The 19,268-nt window shown below is 45.8% G+C and overlaps 1 protein-coding gene across 2 annotated transcripts in view; it reads left to right on the top strand.

The window, feature by feature from the left end:
* Positions 1–19,268, top strand: part of LOC115475593 (protein-glutamine gamma-glutamyltransferase 5-like) — a 170,186-nt gene that overhangs the window by 8,070 nt on the left and 142,848 nt on the right. For both annotated transcript variants that reach the window (XM_030211445.1, XM_030211444.1), the window contains exons 2-5: positions 6,395–6,574; positions 7,518–7,760; positions 14,338–14,456; positions 17,463–17,591. In XM_030211445.1, the coding sequence (XP_030067305.1) occupies positions 6,395–6,574; positions 7,518–7,760; positions 14,338–14,456; positions 17,463–17,591 (671 nt within the window). The remainder of the gene's footprint in view (positions 1–6,394; positions 6,575–7,517; positions 7,761–14,337; positions 14,457–17,462; positions 17,592–19,268) is intronic.

Here is a 19,268-nt window from a genome sequence, read left to right as displayed (position 1 = left end):
ACGCTGGCCTAGCGATAGTCTCATTAGGGCACGCGCTACACGTGCACAGAGCCTAGTAAAAGAGCCCCTTAATTTTTAATTTTTGTTGTAAATTATTTTTATTGATGTATGGAGTTAGATACAAACATCTTATATCATTAGCATAGCTATACACTCTCATGGAGAAGTCATCTATACAGTAACACATCTGCCAATAAACATTCCGATCTCCATAATGTTTTTGGTTATAATCCCCCCTCCCCCTTTCCCCCTCCCTTCCCCCCTCCCTCCCTCCCCTTCCCTTTCCCTTCCTCTCTTCCCCCCCCCCCCCCCCCCCCCGGTTTGATTTGTTATCCATACAGCACTCGGTCTCTACTTACCAGATTCATGACTCTGTAATGAAAGCAGTGTAAGAGTTCTCCCCCATACATCTCGGTACTGACGGTTCCCCAGTGAAGCAGCAAATTTGAGTGTTATAAGTACCCAGTTGGCCATTTCCACCACGTAGTTCTTCCACGGTTCTAGGGACGGGGGCTCTGCATGAACCCACCCTCTTAACACACATCTTCATTTTTAATTTTACAAATAATTTCTTATATAACAACTACAAACCCGAAAGCTATCAAAGTGGCGAACATTCAGTTACAGTAGGTATTTTCGAATTCTAGATGTCTTGAAGATGGCAACAAGATAGCTGGTATCAGATTACTACTGCTACTACTACTACTTATCATTTCTATGGTGCTACTAGACGTACGCAGAGCTGTACACTTGAACATGTAAGAGGCAGTCCCTGCTTGACAAAGATTACAATCTAATCGTAAGAACATAAGTATTCCCATACTGGGACAGACCGCAGGTCCATCAAGCCCAGCATCCTGTTTCCAACAGTGGCCAATCCAGGTCACAAATACCTGGCAGAAATCTAAATAGTAGCAACATTCTATGTAGAGCCCCAAAGAGTAGCAAGATTCTAGAATTCTAAAGAATAACGAGATTCCATGCAGAATTTCAAAGAGTAGCAGCATTCCATGTAGAACCCCAAAGAGTAGCAAGATTCTATTCAGAATCACGTACATAAGTGTTGCCATACTGGGACAGACCGAAGGTCCATCAAGCCCAGCATCCTGTTTCCAACAGTGGCCAATCCAGGTCACAAATACCTGGCAAGATCCCAAAACAGTGCAACACACTTTATGCTGCTTATCCCAGAAATAAGCAGTGGATTTTTCCTGTCCATCTTAATAATGGCTTATGGACTTTTCTTTTATGCTATTTATTTATTTTGCTGCATTTGTATCCCACATTTTCCCACCTATTTGCAGGCTCAATGTGGCTTACAATATAATACAACTACAATCACATTGATGGAATAGAGAATCAGAGTATATATAACAGATAAGGTGCATAGGAATATTATGGCAATCATATTAACGGAGAAGGATTTCAGAATTTTTGCTAATAAGGTTCATACGAAAATTATGTTGATTAAGAAGTGGGTAAGTGGATAACAACATAATATAATGATATCAGGACAAGGTATAATTGTCAGTAGTTAGGATAAATGGATATTTACATAACATAATGATATCAGGACAGGGTATGATTATCAGTAATTAGGGTGTAAACAAAATAGGCAAAATGAAAGAGTTCCAATATAAAATTGTGTCTGGTGTAGTTTAGGAGTCAGATCGTTATGAGGGATCCATTTTGTACGCTTTTTTGAACAAGTAAGTCTTCAGTAGTTTCCGGAAGGTCATCAAGTCGTGTGTTTTTCTTATAGTGCTTGGTAATTCATTCCATCGTTGTGTACAGATTAGGAAGCTATGCAAACCTTTTTTAAACCCCGCTAAGCTAACTGCTTTTACTACATTCTCTGGACTCTGAAAACGCTTACATAGTAACATAGTAACATAGTAGATGACAGCAGAAAAAGACCTGCATTGTCCATCCAGTCTGCCCGCCATATAGAACCTGGAATGAGGTCCCTGCTGGGCCCACCAGGGCCCCTCCAGAGGGAGGAACCCACCATCTGACTGCAGGTTCTGTTAAATCGAATTGGTGAAGCCCTGAAGTCAAAAAAAGGGACCCAGGAACCTGATCAGGACCCCATCTGCAGTCAGACCAAAGGGGGGGTAGGACTGAAAACACACACACACACACACACACCAAGTCCTGATGGGGACTGAGAAACAGCAGGAGTAAAAGTGTGCATGAAACAAAATGGCTGCTGTTCCCACCAAAGGCAAACCGGACTGCAGGTCCCAATGTCCCGGCTGAGAGAACAGCAGCAACATCGGGGCCTTCCTCGGCCCGGGACTCCAGCAGCCCTGCCGTTCCCTGGCCCTGTCATGCTGAAAGCAGGGAAATCCCCATCGAGTGATGGGATTTCCCTGTACTCTTTTTTTTAATGTCTTCTTCTTCTTCTTCTTTTAAAAGAAGCAATAGCAGCATAATCTTTCTAAAAGCTTTAGTCCCTTAAACAGGGAAAAAACTAACCAGGCCAGCATGAAATTTCTTTTTGCTCAGCCTGGGAGCTGCAGGGGAGCTTGTGGGGAATTAACACCCAAACAGGGTGTATGGACAAGAGGAGTAGGAGGATTGGGGACCCCCCCACCCCTTTGGTCAAGGTCCCATGAGACTGAGCCAAAGCCTCACACAGTGGCATTAAGAAGTGCGACTGGGGGCTGCGAACAGATCCAAACTGTGAACCTGAGAGCGTCCGTTAGGCTAGGCCATGCTGCGCTGAGGTCAGCAGAGCACGGAGCTAGGCCAGAGACCAGGAGTACCATCAGCACAACCTACCACTTGCTAGAGGCAAGGAAATACTGCATTGCTCCAGGAACACCACAAACCATACTGGTGATGTCACTGGTTGAATCCATCCCTCTCCACCCCCACCCGCCAGCGGGAACGGGCAATACCCATTAAGAACATAAAAACATAAGAGTAGCCAAACTGGGTCAGACGAATGGTCCATCTAGCCCAGTATCCTGTTTTCCAAACAGTGGCCAAGCCAGGTCACAAGTACCTGGCAGAAACCCAAATCGTGGCAACGTTCCATGTAGAACCCCAAAGAACAGCAAGATTCTGGAATCCTAAAGAGTGACAAGATTCCATTCAGAATCTCAAAGAGTAGCAACATTCCATGTAGAATCCCAAAGAATAGCAAGATTCTGGAATCCTAAAGAGTGACAAGATTCCATTCAGAATCTCAAAGAGTAGCAACATTCCATGTAGAACCTCAAAGAATAGCAAGATTGAAACTGAATACTGAAAAAACACATTGCCTCATCCTCTCATCTCAACATAATACCCACAAACCCCACAACTTTAATCACCCCAGAACACACCCTCCCTATCTCAAACAGCCTGAAAATACTCGGCGTTACAATCGACCGCAACCTCACTTTCGAGAGCCAAGTGAACTCCACAACAAAGAAAATGTTCCACTCAATGTGGAAACTTAAACGCGTAAAACCTTTCTTCCCGAGGGGAATATTTCGTAACCTAATACAATCGATGGTACTAAGTCACGCAGACTATTGCAACGGAATCTACGCTGGATGCAAAGAACAACTCACAAAGAAACTCCAGACTGCTCAAAACGCAGCAGCCAGGCTAATATTTGGCAAATCGCGATTCAACAGTGCCAAACCCCTCCGAGGAAAATTGCATTGGTTGCCAATCAAAGAACGCGCCACTTTCAGAATCTGCACCCTGGTCCAGAAAATCATTTACGGCCCAGGATATATGACAGAACTTATAGACCTACCACTAAGAAACACAACCAGATCATCTCGAACATACCTAAACCTCCACTACCCAAACTGCAAAGGACTTAAATACAAAGCAACTTATGCATCCAGCTTCCCCTATATAAGCACACAACTATGGAATGCACTGCCGAAAGCTGTGAAAACAACCCACGACCACCTAAACTTCAGGAAATCATTAAAAACCTACCTGTTCAAAAAGGCATACCCCATCGACCCAATATAAATGTCTACACTCTGCAACACAGCATAACCAAAGCTTGTAATGGACACTAATCTTTCCTCTCGATCCCCATTGTAACTGAAACACATGTACCTTATTCAACCACAGTATCACCTGTATTTGTTTCTTTACCGGACTTGGTGAACGCCTTTACAATACTATCCACCTTATAATCGAAAGAGAAAAATGCCTAGATTTCAACCCAAATCGGGAGATAGACGTTTATCTCACAAAAACGAATAAATCGGTATAATCGAAAGCCGATTTTGGACGTTTTCAACTGCACTCCGTCGCGGATGCGGACAAAGTTGATGGGGGCGTGTCAGAGGTGTGGCGAAGGTGGAACTGGGGCGTGGTTATCGGCTGAGGAGAGAGGTACGCGTTAGGGCGATAAACGAAAAAATAAAGGCGTTTTTACCAATAATTTAGGACACTTTTGTTGGACCCTTTTTTCACATGAACAGGTCCCAAAAAAGTGCTCTAAATGACCAGATGACCATCGGAGGGAATCGGGGATGACCTCCCCTGACTCCCCCAGTGGTCACTAACCCCCTCCCACCACAAAAAAATGATGTTTCACAACTTTTTATTTTCACCATCAAATGTCATACCCACCTCCCTGGCAGCAGTATGCAGGTCCCTGGAGCAGTTGTTAGGGGGTGCAGTGGACTTCAGGCAGGTGGACCCAGGCTCATCCCCCCCCCTACCTGTTACAATTGTGTTGCTTAATGCTTAGTCGTCCAACCCCCCCAAACCCACTGTACCCACATGTAGGTGCCCCCCTTCACCCCTTACGGCTATAGTAATGGTGTAGACTTGTGGGCAGTGGGTTTTGAGGGGGATTTGGGGGGCTCAACACACAAAGGAAGGGTGCTATGCAACTGGGAGCTCTTTTACCTTTTGTTTTGTTTTTGTAAAAGTGCCCCCTAGGGTGGCCGGTTGGTGTCCTGGCATGTGAGGGGGACCAGTGCACTACGAATCCTGGCCCCTCCCACGAACAAATGCCTTGGATTTATTCGTTTTTGAGCTGGGCGCTTTCATTTTCCATTATCGCTGAAAGACAAAAACGCCCAGCTCACAAATTGTCGAATAAAACATGGACGTCTATTTTTTGCGAAAATACGGTTCGGTCCGCCCCTTCAAGGACCCGTTCTCGGAGATAAACGCCCATGGAGATACACGTTTTTGTTCGATTATGCCCCTCCACGTAAGCCACATTGAGCCTGCAAATAGGTGGGAAAATGTGGGATACAAATGTAACAAATAAATAAATAAAGATTCTGGAATCCTAAAGTAACAAGATTCCATTCAGAATCTCAAAGAGTAGCAACATTCCACGTAGAAACCCAAATTTTGGCAACATTCCATGCTACAAAACCCATTGGCCCAGATCAGTGGAGCTGATGCTAAGATCAATCTCCTTTGCTGTACACTCGCCCCCCCAATGTCCAAAGCAAATAGGATGCAAATTTTATGCACACTAGTAAAGAGAAAGCAAGGGGGAGGAACGTGACCGACGCATTCATACAAGAGCTGTGTTTACCACGAAACTCTTGTGTGCATTTGCCAGGCAAAACATGAAGTGCAAAAGCACAATGGCCCCCTTTCTCCCCCCCCCCCCAAAAAAAAAGTTTTGTGGTATAAATCCCCTAAGAGGCTCACACCAGAGTGCGAGAAAACAGGCATCAATGCCCACCCTCACCCTCCAGCTTTGCTCGGACTTACAGACATGTTTTTTTTCTCACTATCAGCACTACAGGCTACACGGGCTTCTTTCTCCTTTTTAAAAGAAGCCAAAAAACAGCAATTTAATGTGAAAATTTCAGGAGAAATCCTCTCCTCAAAACCTGAACGCCATCCCCAACCTGGTGGTATGTTTTCGCCATTAAGGCCAGCATTAGTTTCTCTGAGGTCCTCTGAGCATTGGAGTGATCACCCTGACCTGAATCCATTTTGATGCATTTTAATATAATTGGTGCTGATCTTAGTGCACAGATTTGCACATGTGCTGGAAGGTTTTGTGCATTAACATGCACGCAGTTCCAGCGCAAATCGCTCCTAGCAACGGCCTTAGGTTTTGAGCATCTGGGCCTACGATCCAGAGTGACCCACCCAACTTTGCCCTCAGAGGAGCGATCAATGACACTTTCATGGCACCTCAAGCCTCAGTGAAGTTACCCCATGCTTTGCAATTTGTACCTTAGTGACTCAGCCCTTACAGCATCTTAGCCCCAGAAGTCTGTAGCTGGGTGTGACACACAAGTGCAAACAAGACTTGCTTGCTTCATTGAAAAGAAATGTTTCAGATGCACAGACCGCATCGGGGGAGGTACAGGAAGGAGTTCATTCAAGACAAAACCCTTCTATCTTAACCTGTCTGCGAACTTCTCTTCCTCCTGTCTTTCTCCTGCCATAGGGCTAGAGGTGGCGCTTTCGGATCTGCAGTGCTACAGAAATAATCTGAAACACTACACAGCTGACATCAGTACCCAGAGGCTGATTGCAAGACGAGCAGAGTCCTTCACCATCAAACTTCAGTTCAAGTCAAGAGGATACCTGGAAGGAACCGATCGGCTTGCTTTCACCGTAGAGACAGGTGAACGTGGACATTATTTCTTTCCTCTGTCATCAAAGACTGTCCAACTGGGGGTGGGGGAGGGGGGGAGGGTCATCAAACTGCTTTAGGGCCTTAAGTCATAGTAATTGACCCGTAGCATGACTTGTAGGGCTCTAACACATCTTGTCGTGTCCTAAAGCGACAATATTTAGGTCACAGCAAGTAACATAGTAATGAGATGCAAAACATGCAAATGCATGTAAAGAAGATCATTATTATGTAAAAACCATAATGCTACTTGCAGTGTGCACTGAGTATACACACCACAGGTTGCATTATAGTCATAAAATCACAGTAAAATAACCCCAGCCAAAAGCCGAAGCCTGATGCTCCCAGGCCGGACCTTAAAGGAGCCACGGGGCTGATCAGAATCCACCTCCTGATCCCTATCACCCCCCCCCCCCCCCACCATGCCCCTCCGCACTGATCACACTCCCTCCCCCAATATATACTCCCCATCCCGACCACAACCCCCAACTGGAGCAACACCCTCGCTCACTGATCAAGACCCCCACACCCCTAAGGCTCCCCCTCCGTCATCAAGGCCCCAAGGGCCCTGTACCTGGTGGTCCAGTAGTCCAAGTGCAGGAGTGATCCCCAGTCATTTCTGCCTCGCTGGTGCCATCTCCAAAATGGCACCTCTAGTGGTAGTCTCGTGCTACTACCGCTAGAGGTCATGTTTCTGTGACATGAGACTACCAGTATGGAGACAGTGCCAGCAGGGCATGAGTGACTATAGCTCACTGGACCACCAAGTACAGGGCCCTTGGCCCTTTGATGATGAAGGAGGGGCCATAGAGGGGAGTGGCATCATAGCACCTCTGGTAAGCTCTCAATTAAAGAATTACCTTTGACATGTTTTTGTGGAATTTATAGGTGAAATTATTAAAGTCTAATTTGTGAATTTTTCTTGCTTGTACAGGACTATGGCCAGAAGAAGCATCTGGAACAAAAGCTACATTTCACTTGGCAAGTTCTACACAACCAAAGTCCTGGAGCGCAGTTGTGGAATCCAACGATCCCAATTCAATGCTCGTTTCAATATTCATTCCAGGCAATGCTGTCATTGGACATTACTCCTTAAAGGTCCATGTCTTGGCCAAACCCTCACCCACCACCTACCTATTGGGGCACTTTGTCTTACTTTTTAACCCATGGTCTCCAGGTACTTGATGCAGCCCTTTTCTTCTTTAAAACATCCATCTAAAGTAATCAGCTTTAATTTGTTTACTCTGAGTGCATAAGCAATGGGCTTTAAAATGCAAAGACCCTCCTCTTCACCCAGCTGAAACTCTATACAAAACCAAATGGAAATGCATTATGGTTAGGGTTACCATATGGCTCCAGAAAAAGGAGGACACATTGATCCAGTCCGGGTTTTGCTTCCTTTGAAAGCAATGGAAGTAAAACCCAGACTGGCTCAATCTGTCCTCCTTTTTCTGGATCCAACAAAACAGAAGAAACTAGTCCTCACAAAAATATAACAATTACCAAAAACAGCGAAGATGACACACAAAAATGAACTAACAAAAACCTCAATACCAAAAAATAAGAAATAAAAAATGAAAAAAGTAAAAAAACAAAACAAGACAACACAAAAAAAAAAATTAAAACTCAAAATTGTATTGAAAGGTGATATGACTCGACACAGCTGTGTTTCGGCCCAACTGGCCTGCATCAGGAGTCTTTACACCATATGTATATTCTCTTGTCATATACAACTTTTTATGAAGAAAGTTCTATCAAACGGAACCTTGTTAGAAAAGCAGGACCTATGCTAAAAGACTGTATGAACAGTCCTTCAATGGTCTTTACACCATGTGTGTTTATTCTTGTCATATGAAATTCTGCCAAATGAAACCTTATTAAAAAGGCGGAACCTCTACAAAAAGATTGTATGAACAGTCATTCAAAGGTCGCTATGTAAGTCTGCCAACTTAAAACATAAACCGCTTTCTATGTCGACTGGAGTGAGACGCTTTATTTAGCTTCTCCAGTCGACTATGTAAGTCTGCCAACTTAAAACATAAACCGCTTTCTATGTCGACTGGAGTGAGACGCTTTATTTAGCTTCTCCAGTCGACTATGTAAGTCTGCCAACTTAAAACATAAACCGCTTTCTATGTCGACTGGAGAAGCTAAATAAAGCGTCTCACTCCAGTCGACATAGAAAGCGGTTTATGTTTTAGGTTGGCAGACTTACATAGCGACCTTTGAATGACTGTTCATACAATCTTTTTGTAGAGGTTCCGCCTTTTTAATAAGGTTTCATTTGGCAGAATTTCATATGACAAGAATAAACACACATGGTGTAAAGACCATTGAAGGACTGTTCATACAGTCTTTTAGCATAGGTCCTGCTTTTCTAACAAGGTTCCGTTTGATAGAACTTTCTTCATAAAAAGTTGCATATGACAAGAGAATATACATATGGTGTAAAGACTCCTGACGCAGGCCAGTTGGGCCGAAACACAGCTGTGTCGAGTCATATCACCTTTCAATACAATTTTGAGTTTTAATTTTTTTTGTTTCGTCTTGTTTTGTTTTTTGTTTTTTACTTTTTTCATTTTTTTCATTTTTTATTTCTTATTTTTTGGTATTGAGGTTTTTGTTAGTTCATTTTTGTGTGTCATCTTCGCTGTTTTTGGTAACTCCTTTTTCTGGAGCCATGTGGTAACCCTAATTATGGTACAAAATATAGTAGATTTTGGGGCTCATTTTCAACACAAAAAAAGGTCCAAAAAGATCATAAAGTGGCAGATGGACTTTTTTCTTTCAAAAACGTCCAACTTGTAATTTTTGACACCCCGTTTTAGACGTTTTGCTCCACAGTTCGTCCAAATTTCAAGGGGGCCTTTTGGGAGTAAGTTTTGGGTGGGACCTCGGCACCATCAAAAAATAGACTTTTTCGGCAATAATGGAACAAAATGAAAACATCTACAGCCAAAATTAAGACATTTTGGCTAGACCTGTTTCAATCACGACTAAGTGACCAAAAAGTGTCCTATATCTGTCTTTCCCAAGTCCAGTCCTGGAGTACCGCTTGCCAGTCAGGTTTTCAGGATATCTACAATGAATATGCATGAACTTGATTTGCATACACTGCCTCCCTTATATGCAAATCTCTTTCATGCATATTCATTGGGGATATCCTGAAACCTGACTGGCAAGCGGTACTCCAGGACTGGACTTGGGAAAACACTGTCCTATATGACCAAATGGTCACTGGAGGGATTAACACATAACACCCTCTTTCTCCCCCAGTGGTCACTGACCCCCTCCCGGCCCCCTTAGATATGACAGCACATACCAGGCTCCATGACAGCTTCAGGTATGATGGTGATTTTTAATAGAGCAGCAAGCAGGTCCCAGGAGTAGCCTATCGGTCAGTGCAGTGGACTGTAGAGAGGGAGACCCAGGCCCATATCTCACCCTAACTGATACACGTGCTGGAACATGTGAGCTCCCCCAAATACACTAAATACCAATAACACCTACATATAGGTGAGACCTGCAAGCAGTGGCATAGCCACAGGTGGGCCTGGGTGGGCTGGGGCCCGCCCACTTAGGGCTACTACTACTACTACTATTTAGCATTTCTATAGCGCTACAAGGCGTACGCAACGCTGCACAAACATAGAAGAAAGAGGGCTCAGGCCCACCCAACAGTAGCACTCGTTTAGTAGTAGCTATGGGATCCCAAGCTCGGCCAGCTGAAAACTTCCTCCAGATGGTAACGAAAACGCTACTCTTCATGATACCGGCACCTGCGTATGTTCAGTTTTCAGCGCATACCTGCTGCAGACTGCCAAGGTGACCTGCCTGCTTGCCCCCAATCAGATACCGCATACAGTTCAAGCTTCTCCTACTAACCTACAAATGCACTCGATCTGCAGCCCCTCCTTACCTCTCTACCTTCATCTCCCCTTACGTTCCTACCCGTAACCTTCGCTCTCAAGACAAATCCCTCCTTTCAGTACCCTTCTCCATTACCGCCAACTCAAGGCTCCGCCCTTTCTGCCTCGCCTCACCCCATGCTTGGAACAAACTCCCTGAGCCCATACGCCGGGCCCCCTCCCTGCCCATCTTCAAATCCTTGCTCAAAGCCCACCTCTTCAATGTCGCCTTCGGCACCTAACCACTATACCTCTATTCAGGAAATCTAGACTGCCCCAACTTGACATTTTGTCCTTTAGATTCTAAGCTCCTTAGAGCAGGGACTGTCCTTCTTTGTTAACCTGTACAGCGCTGCGTAACCCTAGTAGCGCTCTAGAAATGTTAAGTAGTAGTAGTAGTAGTAGTAGTGGAAAGAAGCGTTTTCCCACCAGCTGAGATATGTTTTGTGCAGAAGGAATGGATCCTCAGGAGCTTAGTCAAGATCGGGAGGTGGGGCTGGTGGTTGGGAGGCGGGGATAGTGCTGGGCAGACTTATACGGTCTGTGCCCTGAAGAGCACAGGTACAAATCAAGGTAGGGTATACACAAAAAGTAGCACATATGAGTTATCTTGTTGGGCAGACTGGATGGACCGTGCAGGTCTTTTTCCGCCGTCATCTACTATGTTACTATGTTACCCCTGTCTGCAAGTTTGCACAGTTGGGTATAGTAGGTATTTTTCTACTACTACCAGGCTCACTGTACACTATAAAGGGTAATAGTGAGATGTGTATCTGAGACCTTTTATGTGAAGTCCACTGCAGTGCCCCACTACTTTGCTGGGATGTCTGTGTAGCCAGTCTACTAAAAATGATGGCCCCAGTCGTCCCATCGGCTGGTTTTGGGGCATTTTTCTCTGGGATGTTTTATTTTTCCAAAATGGTCGCAAAAGAAAAACATACTGAGAGCAAAACGTCTAGGAAAAAGGTGATTTTATTTTCAGGTTGAAAAACAGCTATGTTCGCCACGTGATTTTTGGACGTTTTTAGCAAAATGTCCAAAAACTGGTCAGACGTTTTATCAAAAATGCCCCTCCACATATTTCTACGGTTAAACCGAGAGAGGAAAGGGTTGTAGTTTAGTGACTGGTATGGATAGGCAGATTGGGTGTTTCTCTGTTTCTGTGTTACGCTTCTCCTCTTTAAAATGCCTGTGTCAGTGCCTGTGTATCCTAGTGCAGGAATTTTCAGGTAGGCTATTTTATGGTCAGACATTTTATCAAAAATGCCCCTCCACATATTTATACAGTTAAATCGAGAGAGGAAAGGGTTGTAGTTTAGTGACTGGTATGGATAGGCAGATTGGGTGTTTCTCTGTTTCTGTGTTACGCTTCTCCTCTTTAAAATGCCTGTGTCAGTGCCTGTGTATCCTAGTGCAGGAATTTTCAGGTAGGCTATTTTATGGTCAGACATTTTATCAAAAATGCCCCTCCACATATTTATACAGTTAAATCGAGAGAGGAAAGGGTTGTAGTTTAGTGACTGGTATGGATAGGCAGATTGGGTGTTTCTCTGTTTCTGTGTTACGCTTCTCCTCTTTAAAATGCCTGTGTCAGTGCCTGTGTATCCTAGTGCAGGAATTTTCAGGTAGGCTATTTTATGGTCAGACATTTTATCAAAAATGCCCCTCCACATATTTCTACGGTTAAACCGAGAGAGGAAAGGATTGTAGTTTAGTGACTGCTATGGATAGGCAGATTGGGTGTTTCTCTGTTTCTGTGTTACACTTCTCCTCTTTAAAACACCTGTGTCAGTGCCTGTGTATCCTAGTGCAGGAATTTTTTCAGGTAGGCTATTTTATGGTGCAACATTTTGAGGGCATATCTATACCAGGGTGCCTGTTGGAGCCAATTCTATAAAGGAACCTAGGTGCCCAACCACTGAAATAAACACGTAAACGTTAGGTATGAGTCCTTATGCCAGCCCTAAAATTGGTGCACATATTTGCACCTAAATACTACTAATAATCATTTCTGCGTGTTAGTGGATGTACACAGCTAGTGGCAGGGCGGCCTGACCTTTAGGCCAGCTGAGGCAGGGGGCCTTTGGTAGCATTCTTTCAGGAGTCGCAGCTCCCCCTTCCTTCCTGCTCCCTGTTCCGGAGTTTACTTTCTTTCCTTCATGTTCCAAAAACCGGTGGCGGCAGGCCTGATTCCCATATGCTGCCCTGCCGCCAGCACCCGCCTCTTCTCTGTACTGTGGCCGCCTCTCTGATGTTACTTCCTGTTTCCTCAGAGGCGGCCACAGTACAGAAGAGGCCGGCGGCAGGGCAGTGTATGGGAATCGCACCTGCTGCCGACGGTTTTTGGAACATGAAGAAAAGAAGGTAAAGTCCAGAATGGGGTGGGCGACATCTCGGCCCTGCCTCAGGCAGCATCTTGCCTTGGGCCACCCCTGGCTAGTGGGCTCATATAATCTAAGTTTTTGTACCTGGAGTGATGGAGGGTTAAGTGACTTGCCCAAGGTCATAAGGAATTGCAGTGGGAATCAAACCCCGTTTGCCAGGATCAAAGCCCACTGCGCTAACCATTAGGCCACTCCTCCACTCCTAAAAAGCCTCTGATTCACATGTAACTTACAGTGTTTTATAAGTTATGTGCATACGTATGAGTTTCACCCAGGCTCCGCCCCCTGTGTACACCCCCTCGGGTCCGTCTCCTGCATATGTAAATGTGTAGAATACTAACATTTACTGTACATATACAAGTACCCCCAAATTCTGTATATGGCACTCAAAATTGTGTGTGCAAATTTGGGCACACGGCCAATTTGTGCGTGCAATTTAATTGAGACATGAGCCAATTAGCACCAATGATTGATGCTAACAATCAATTATTGGCATTAAATTGGCAACAATTTAGATTGACGCATGCATCTTGCCTAACTTAGGTGCAGATCAGGTGTATTCTACAATAGCGTGCATAGTTTTTTGAAATGCCCGCGACCCGCCCATTCCATACCCATGGCCACACCCCCTTTTTGACTGTGTGCATTAGAATTCATGCATGCCACGTTATAGAATATGCCTAGAAAGTTGTATGCATGTATTCTAATTAAAGACAATTAGTGCCGCTAATTGGTTGTTAAGTACCAGTTATCAACACTGATTGGCTTGTTAATTAATTAAGTTGTGCGTGCAACTTGGCACCATTTATAGAATTTGGGGGATAATGTAATAAATAGAAATAAAACATGGAAAAGAAAATACGATGATACCTTTCTTGATTAGCTTTCGAAGGTTGCCCTTCTTCATCAGATCGGAAAATCAAGTTATGTCCAATAAAAAAGGTATCATCTTATTTTCTTTTTCATGTTTTATTTTGTTTTATTTCTATCTATTACCTTTAAAAGTGGGCTAACACGGCTACCACACCTCTCTACTCAAGATGGGGATAATGTATAAAGTAATTTTTCTGTGCAGAATCAAATCGTTCTTCTGTCATAAGAAACTGAATAAAAGTATAGAATTCAGTTGCAAATCAGTCAGAAGCAGGCAATAAAAATTTAGACATCTTATATATTTAAAAAAAAACAGACAAAACAAAATAGCCAATTACAAAGCTCAGTCGATAAGAGGTGGTGGTGTCCTTTTGCTCACTGGCTGCCTCTGTTTTCTGAGTCACAAAGTTTTGTTAGTAATGATAAAGCAAAAATAAAGCCCTAGCATTATAATGTCAAAAGCAGATGAGGTATGGCTTCCATGCAGTATCTCATACCATCAGGGTGGGGCACAGGGAATGAAGGCTGCAGTCTAACAGCACTCTCACATTGCTTCCCACCTGGCACCGCCCTTGCCCATACTTGCTAGAGGATGACGTCTACCTGGCCGATGACAAAGAGAGGGATGAATATGTCTTGAATGAATATGGCCTCATCTACCAGGGCAATGAGAACTGGATCCACCCATCTCCCTGGAACTTTGGTCAGGTAAAGCTTGCACTTCTCTCAAAAAAAAAATGATTCTAAGGGATTTGAATTTTGCTCGCACTTTTTCAGTAATAGCTCAAGACAACTTACATTCAGGTACACTAGTGGGCTCATTTTAGAAAGAGGGCACCCATCTTTCGACACAAATCGGGAGATGGGTGTCCTTCTCCCAGGGTCGCCCAAATCGGCATAATCGAAAGCCAATTTTGGGCTCGCTCAACTGCTTTCCGTCGCGGGGATGACCAAAGTTCCCGGGGGGCGTGTCGGAAGCATAGTGAAGGCGGGACTGGGGCGTGCTTAACAGATGGGCGTACTCGGCCGATAATGGAAAAAAAGAAGGGCGTCCCTGAGAGCACTTGGCCAACTTTACTTGGTCCATTTTTTTCTTGCAACCAAGCCTCAAAAAGGTGCCCGAACTGACCAGATGACCACCGGAGGGGATGACCTCCCTTTACTCCCCCAGTGGTCACTAACCCCCTCCCACCCTAAACAAAAAACTTTAAAAATATTTTTGCCAGCTTCTATGCCAGACTCAAATGTCATACCCAGCTCCCTGACAGCAGTATGCAGGTCCCTGGAGCAGTTTTAGTGGGTACTGCAGTGCACTTCAGGCAGGCGGACCCAGGCCCATCCCCCCCCCCCCCCACCTGTTACACTTGTGGTAGTAAATGGGAGCCCTTCAAAACCCACCATAAACCCACTGTACCCACATATAGGGCTATGGTAGTGTTGTACAGTTGTGGGGAGTGGGTTTTGGGGGGGTTATAGAGGGCTCAGCACCCAAGGTAAGAGCAGTGGCATTCCTAAGGGGGCTGACACCCGGGGCGGATCGCCGATGCACCCCGCCCCCCGGGTGCAGCGACCCCAGGTGCAGCACGACCCCCACAGCGAAATGACACCCTCCCCAGTGAAAGAACCCCCCCGGGTGCACGCCGCTGGGGGGGTGCCGCGCGCCTGTCCGCTTCGTTCGTTTCCATGCTCCCTCTGCCCTGGAACAGGAAGTAACCTGTTCCAGGGCAGAGGGAGCACAGAACGAACGTAGCAGACAGGCGCACGGCACCCCTCCAGCGGCGTGCACCCGGGGCGGACCGCACCCCCCACCCCCCCCTTGGTATGCCACTGGATAAGAGAGCTATGCACCTGGGAACAACTTGTGAAGTCCACTGCAGTGCCACCTAGGGTGCCCAGTTGGTGTCCTGGCATGTGAGGGGGACCAGTGCACTACGAATGCTGGCTCCTCCCATGACCAAATGGCTTGGATTTGGTCATTTCTGAGATGGGCGTCCTCGGTTTCCATTATCACCGAAAACTGGGGATGACCATCTCTAAGGTCGACCATCTCTAAGGTTGACCTAATGTTGAGATTTGGGTGTCCCCGACCGTATTATCGAAACGAAAGATGGCCGCCCATCTTGTTTCGATAATACGGGTTTCACCGCCCCTTCGCCGGGACGTCCTGCGAGGATGTCCTCAAGAAAACTTGGGCGCCCCGTTCGATTATGCCCCTCCATGTATTTCCCTGTCCCTGGATAGCTCACAATCTGAGGGACCCTCTTCCAAAGTCGCATTAATCACTAGAGCACGCTTAACATGAGAAGCAAGGCTGACTGCAAAACGTGTTAAAGCATTTCGTGGTAATTTGTCTGTTAACGTGCTCTAAGTTTGTGGAGGGGGGGTTAGAAATATTCTTTGGAGGGGACATGGCTTGGGTGAGGAATGGGCGTGGAAGCGTACACATTAGCACGCACTGCCTTAATAATGCAGACTTAACGCGAGAGCACTTAAAGCCTCCAAAATAGGAGACAGTAAGTGCTGTCACATTAATATTTTTGCCAGTAGCATGTACTAATGGAAAGATTAGCGCATGACCAGCAAATTAAGAGGTCCTTTTACTAAATGGCGGTAGTAAGTGGCCTCCGGTAGTGTAGGCGCATGGAATTACCATGTGCCGAGGCCGATAACTACCTAAATGGAGGTTGTTAATGACCGTGCGCTAATAAAAGAAATTGGCATGTGGCTATTTACTGCCTGAGCTCTTACCATCTCCTATTTAGGCAGTAAGGACTCACGCGCTAACCCAGCGGTAATTAGGCAGTGCATGGTGATGCCTGATTGCCGCTGGACATGTCAATTTCCTGCTCCCTGTGTTAGAAATTTAAAAAAGTATTTTCTGGTATGGGAAATGGCACGTGGCAAACTCAGATGTCTGGGTGTGCCCAGCGGTTGTGCTGATTTCCCACATGCTACCCTGCCGTCGCTTAGTAAAACGACTCCAAAAAAAGAAACCAAAAAGCATCTTGGTGAAATTTCCACGTTAAGATGCGCTAAGCCCAGATTTCAGCAAGGCTTTGTAAGATGGCCCCTAAGTTTCTCTCCGGACGGTAAAGGGACTTGCTCAATCACAAGGACCGGCAGTGGGCTTTGAACAGTGGCTTCCCTGGTTCTCAATCCACTGCTCTAACCATTAGGTTTTTCCTCCACTCCAGTGGCAAATGAAGAAACAGATTGAAGATAAAAGAAAACCTTTGTGTACATGCTAGAAGTTATTTTATTCAGTATATCCGTGGGAGTATAGGAGACACTGCCAGTACCTAGCATATGAGTCTAGATTTCCTGAGTAGAAGTGTTGTGATTAGGTGCCGAAAGCCACCTCTTCAATGTCGCTTTCGGCACCTAATCACAACACTTCTACTCAGGAAATCTAGACTACCCCAACTTGACATTTCGTTCTTAGATTTTAAGCTCTTCTGAGCAGGGACCGTCCTTAATTACTAATTTGTACAGCGCTGCGTAACCTTAGTAGCGCTCTAGAAATGTTAAGTAGTAGTAGTAGTTATGATATAATTGTGATATGAATATTTCCTTTGCATTCCTCCAATTACCTAAATGTAATGTGATCTGGTCCTGGAGATAAATGTTTCACTGGTTTGTCTTCAGACATAAGAATAATCCAGAATATCACATGGACATTTTTAAGAAGGGGATTTTGTTCTCTCATTTCTCTAGCTCGAAGAAGACATTCTGGATGTCTGTCTAAAACTACTGGACAAGAGTTTAAATTTCAGGCAGGATGCGTTCAAGGACATGGCACGGCGGAACGATCCTGTGTACGTGAGCAGGGTGATCTGCGCCATGGTAAGGCTCCTGATCCTCTACCGTATACAGTTCAAGCTTCTCCTATTGACCTTCAAGTGCACTCAATCTGCAGCCCCCCATTACCTCTCTACCCTCCTCTCCCCTTATGTTCCCATCTGTAACCTCCGCTCTCAGGACAAATCACTCCTATCTGTACCCTTCTCCACCACCGCTAACTCCAGACTCCGCCCCTTCTGCCTCGCATCACCTTATGCCTGGAACAGACTTCCCGAGCCCATACGCCATGCGCCCTCCCTGACCATTTTCAAGTCCTTACTCAAAGCCCATCTCTTCTCCCTTGCTTTTGGCGCCTAACCACCTTCCCCATTCATGATACCTACACTTACTACATAGTTTGTTACCTTTAGATTGTAAGCTCTCTTGAGCAGGGACTGTCCTTCCCCATGTTTAAACTTGTACAGCGCTGCGTAACCCTGGCAGCGCTATAGAAATGCTAAGTAGTAGTAGTAGTAGTAATAGTCCAAAGGCTCAGTAGAAACATTTAGCACCTTCTTCGGGGGTTCCCTGCCTCACGAATCAGGCATCTTCCTTTGACTGGTCTACTACCCACTCCCAGGGCCGCCGAGAGGAGGGGACAGGGGGGGACAAAATTCCAGGCCTCCCGGGGGGGGGGGGCCTGGTGCCGCTGCCGCAGTCCGGCCCTCCTGCTCTCCGTCGCTCCCTGGCATTGAACTTAAGCGCCTCACCTTCGAAAAGCGCAGCAAGCAGCGGCAGACCACTCCTTCCTTCCGTGTCCCACCCTCGCCTGATGTAACTTCCGCGAGGGCGGGACACGGAAGGAAGGGGTGGTCTGCCGCTGCTTGCTGCGCTTTCGAAGGTGAGGCGCCTAAGGTCAGTGCAGAGGGCCCGGGGGTGGAGATAGGGCCCGGTGGAGGGGGGGGGGGCCCGGGGGCGGCCTTGTCCCGGGCCTGGCCCAGTCTCTCGGCGGCCCTGCCCACTCCAGAAATTGTTTCCTTTGATGCAGTTCATTCCATACCCTTTCAGTTCAGCTCTCAATAAGGGGGTTTGGGAGGGCCAGAAGTAGGGAGACTTCAGTGGCATGAGGCATATTTTCAAAGCACTTAGAATTACTAAGTTCCATAGGTTACTAAGGGGCTCATTTTCAAGAGAAAAACATCCGAAAAGTGACATAAATCTGCATTTGGACGTTTTTCTCACAAAATCATCCAAATTGGTATTTTCAAACCAACTTTTAGATGTTTTTCTATGAAGCCTTTTAGAAGTGCCTTCAAATCACAAGGAGGTGTGTCAGGGGCGTGTTAAGGGCGCTCCTAACACTTGGACGTTTTTCTGCCATAATGGAACAAAACAAAAACATCCAGGGTTATAAATTGGACGTTTTGGTCTAGACCTGTTTTATTAATAAACTAGGAAAAAAGGCCCATTTCTCAGCGCAATGAAACGGGCGGTAGCAAGGTTCTATAATGGTAGGGACCCCCTCCCTCCGTCCCTCCGAGCTGCTTGCCTGCCTCTGTGTGACTGTTGGATGTTGTTCGTGGTTCGCTCTGTGTGGGGAGGGTTTTGTTTTTTTTGCTGCGCCTCCATGCCTGTGCCATTTCCGCCCTCGAGTGTCATTGCTCCGCCCTCGACATCATCACGTTTTGACGTGAGGGCGGTGCAGACACTCAGGGGCATGCTGGATATCTCGGGCGCCTC

Source organism: Microcaecilia unicolor, chromosome 8 (assembly GCF_901765095.1).
Source record: "Microcaecilia unicolor chromosome 8, aMicUni1.1, whole genome shotgun sequence".
Taxonomy (NCBI): domain Eukaryota; kingdom Metazoa; phylum Chordata; class Amphibia; order Gymnophiona; family Siphonopidae; genus Microcaecilia; species Microcaecilia unicolor.
Note: the sequence above shows the minus strand (reverse complement) of the source record. Positions and strands in the feature narration are given on the sequence as shown.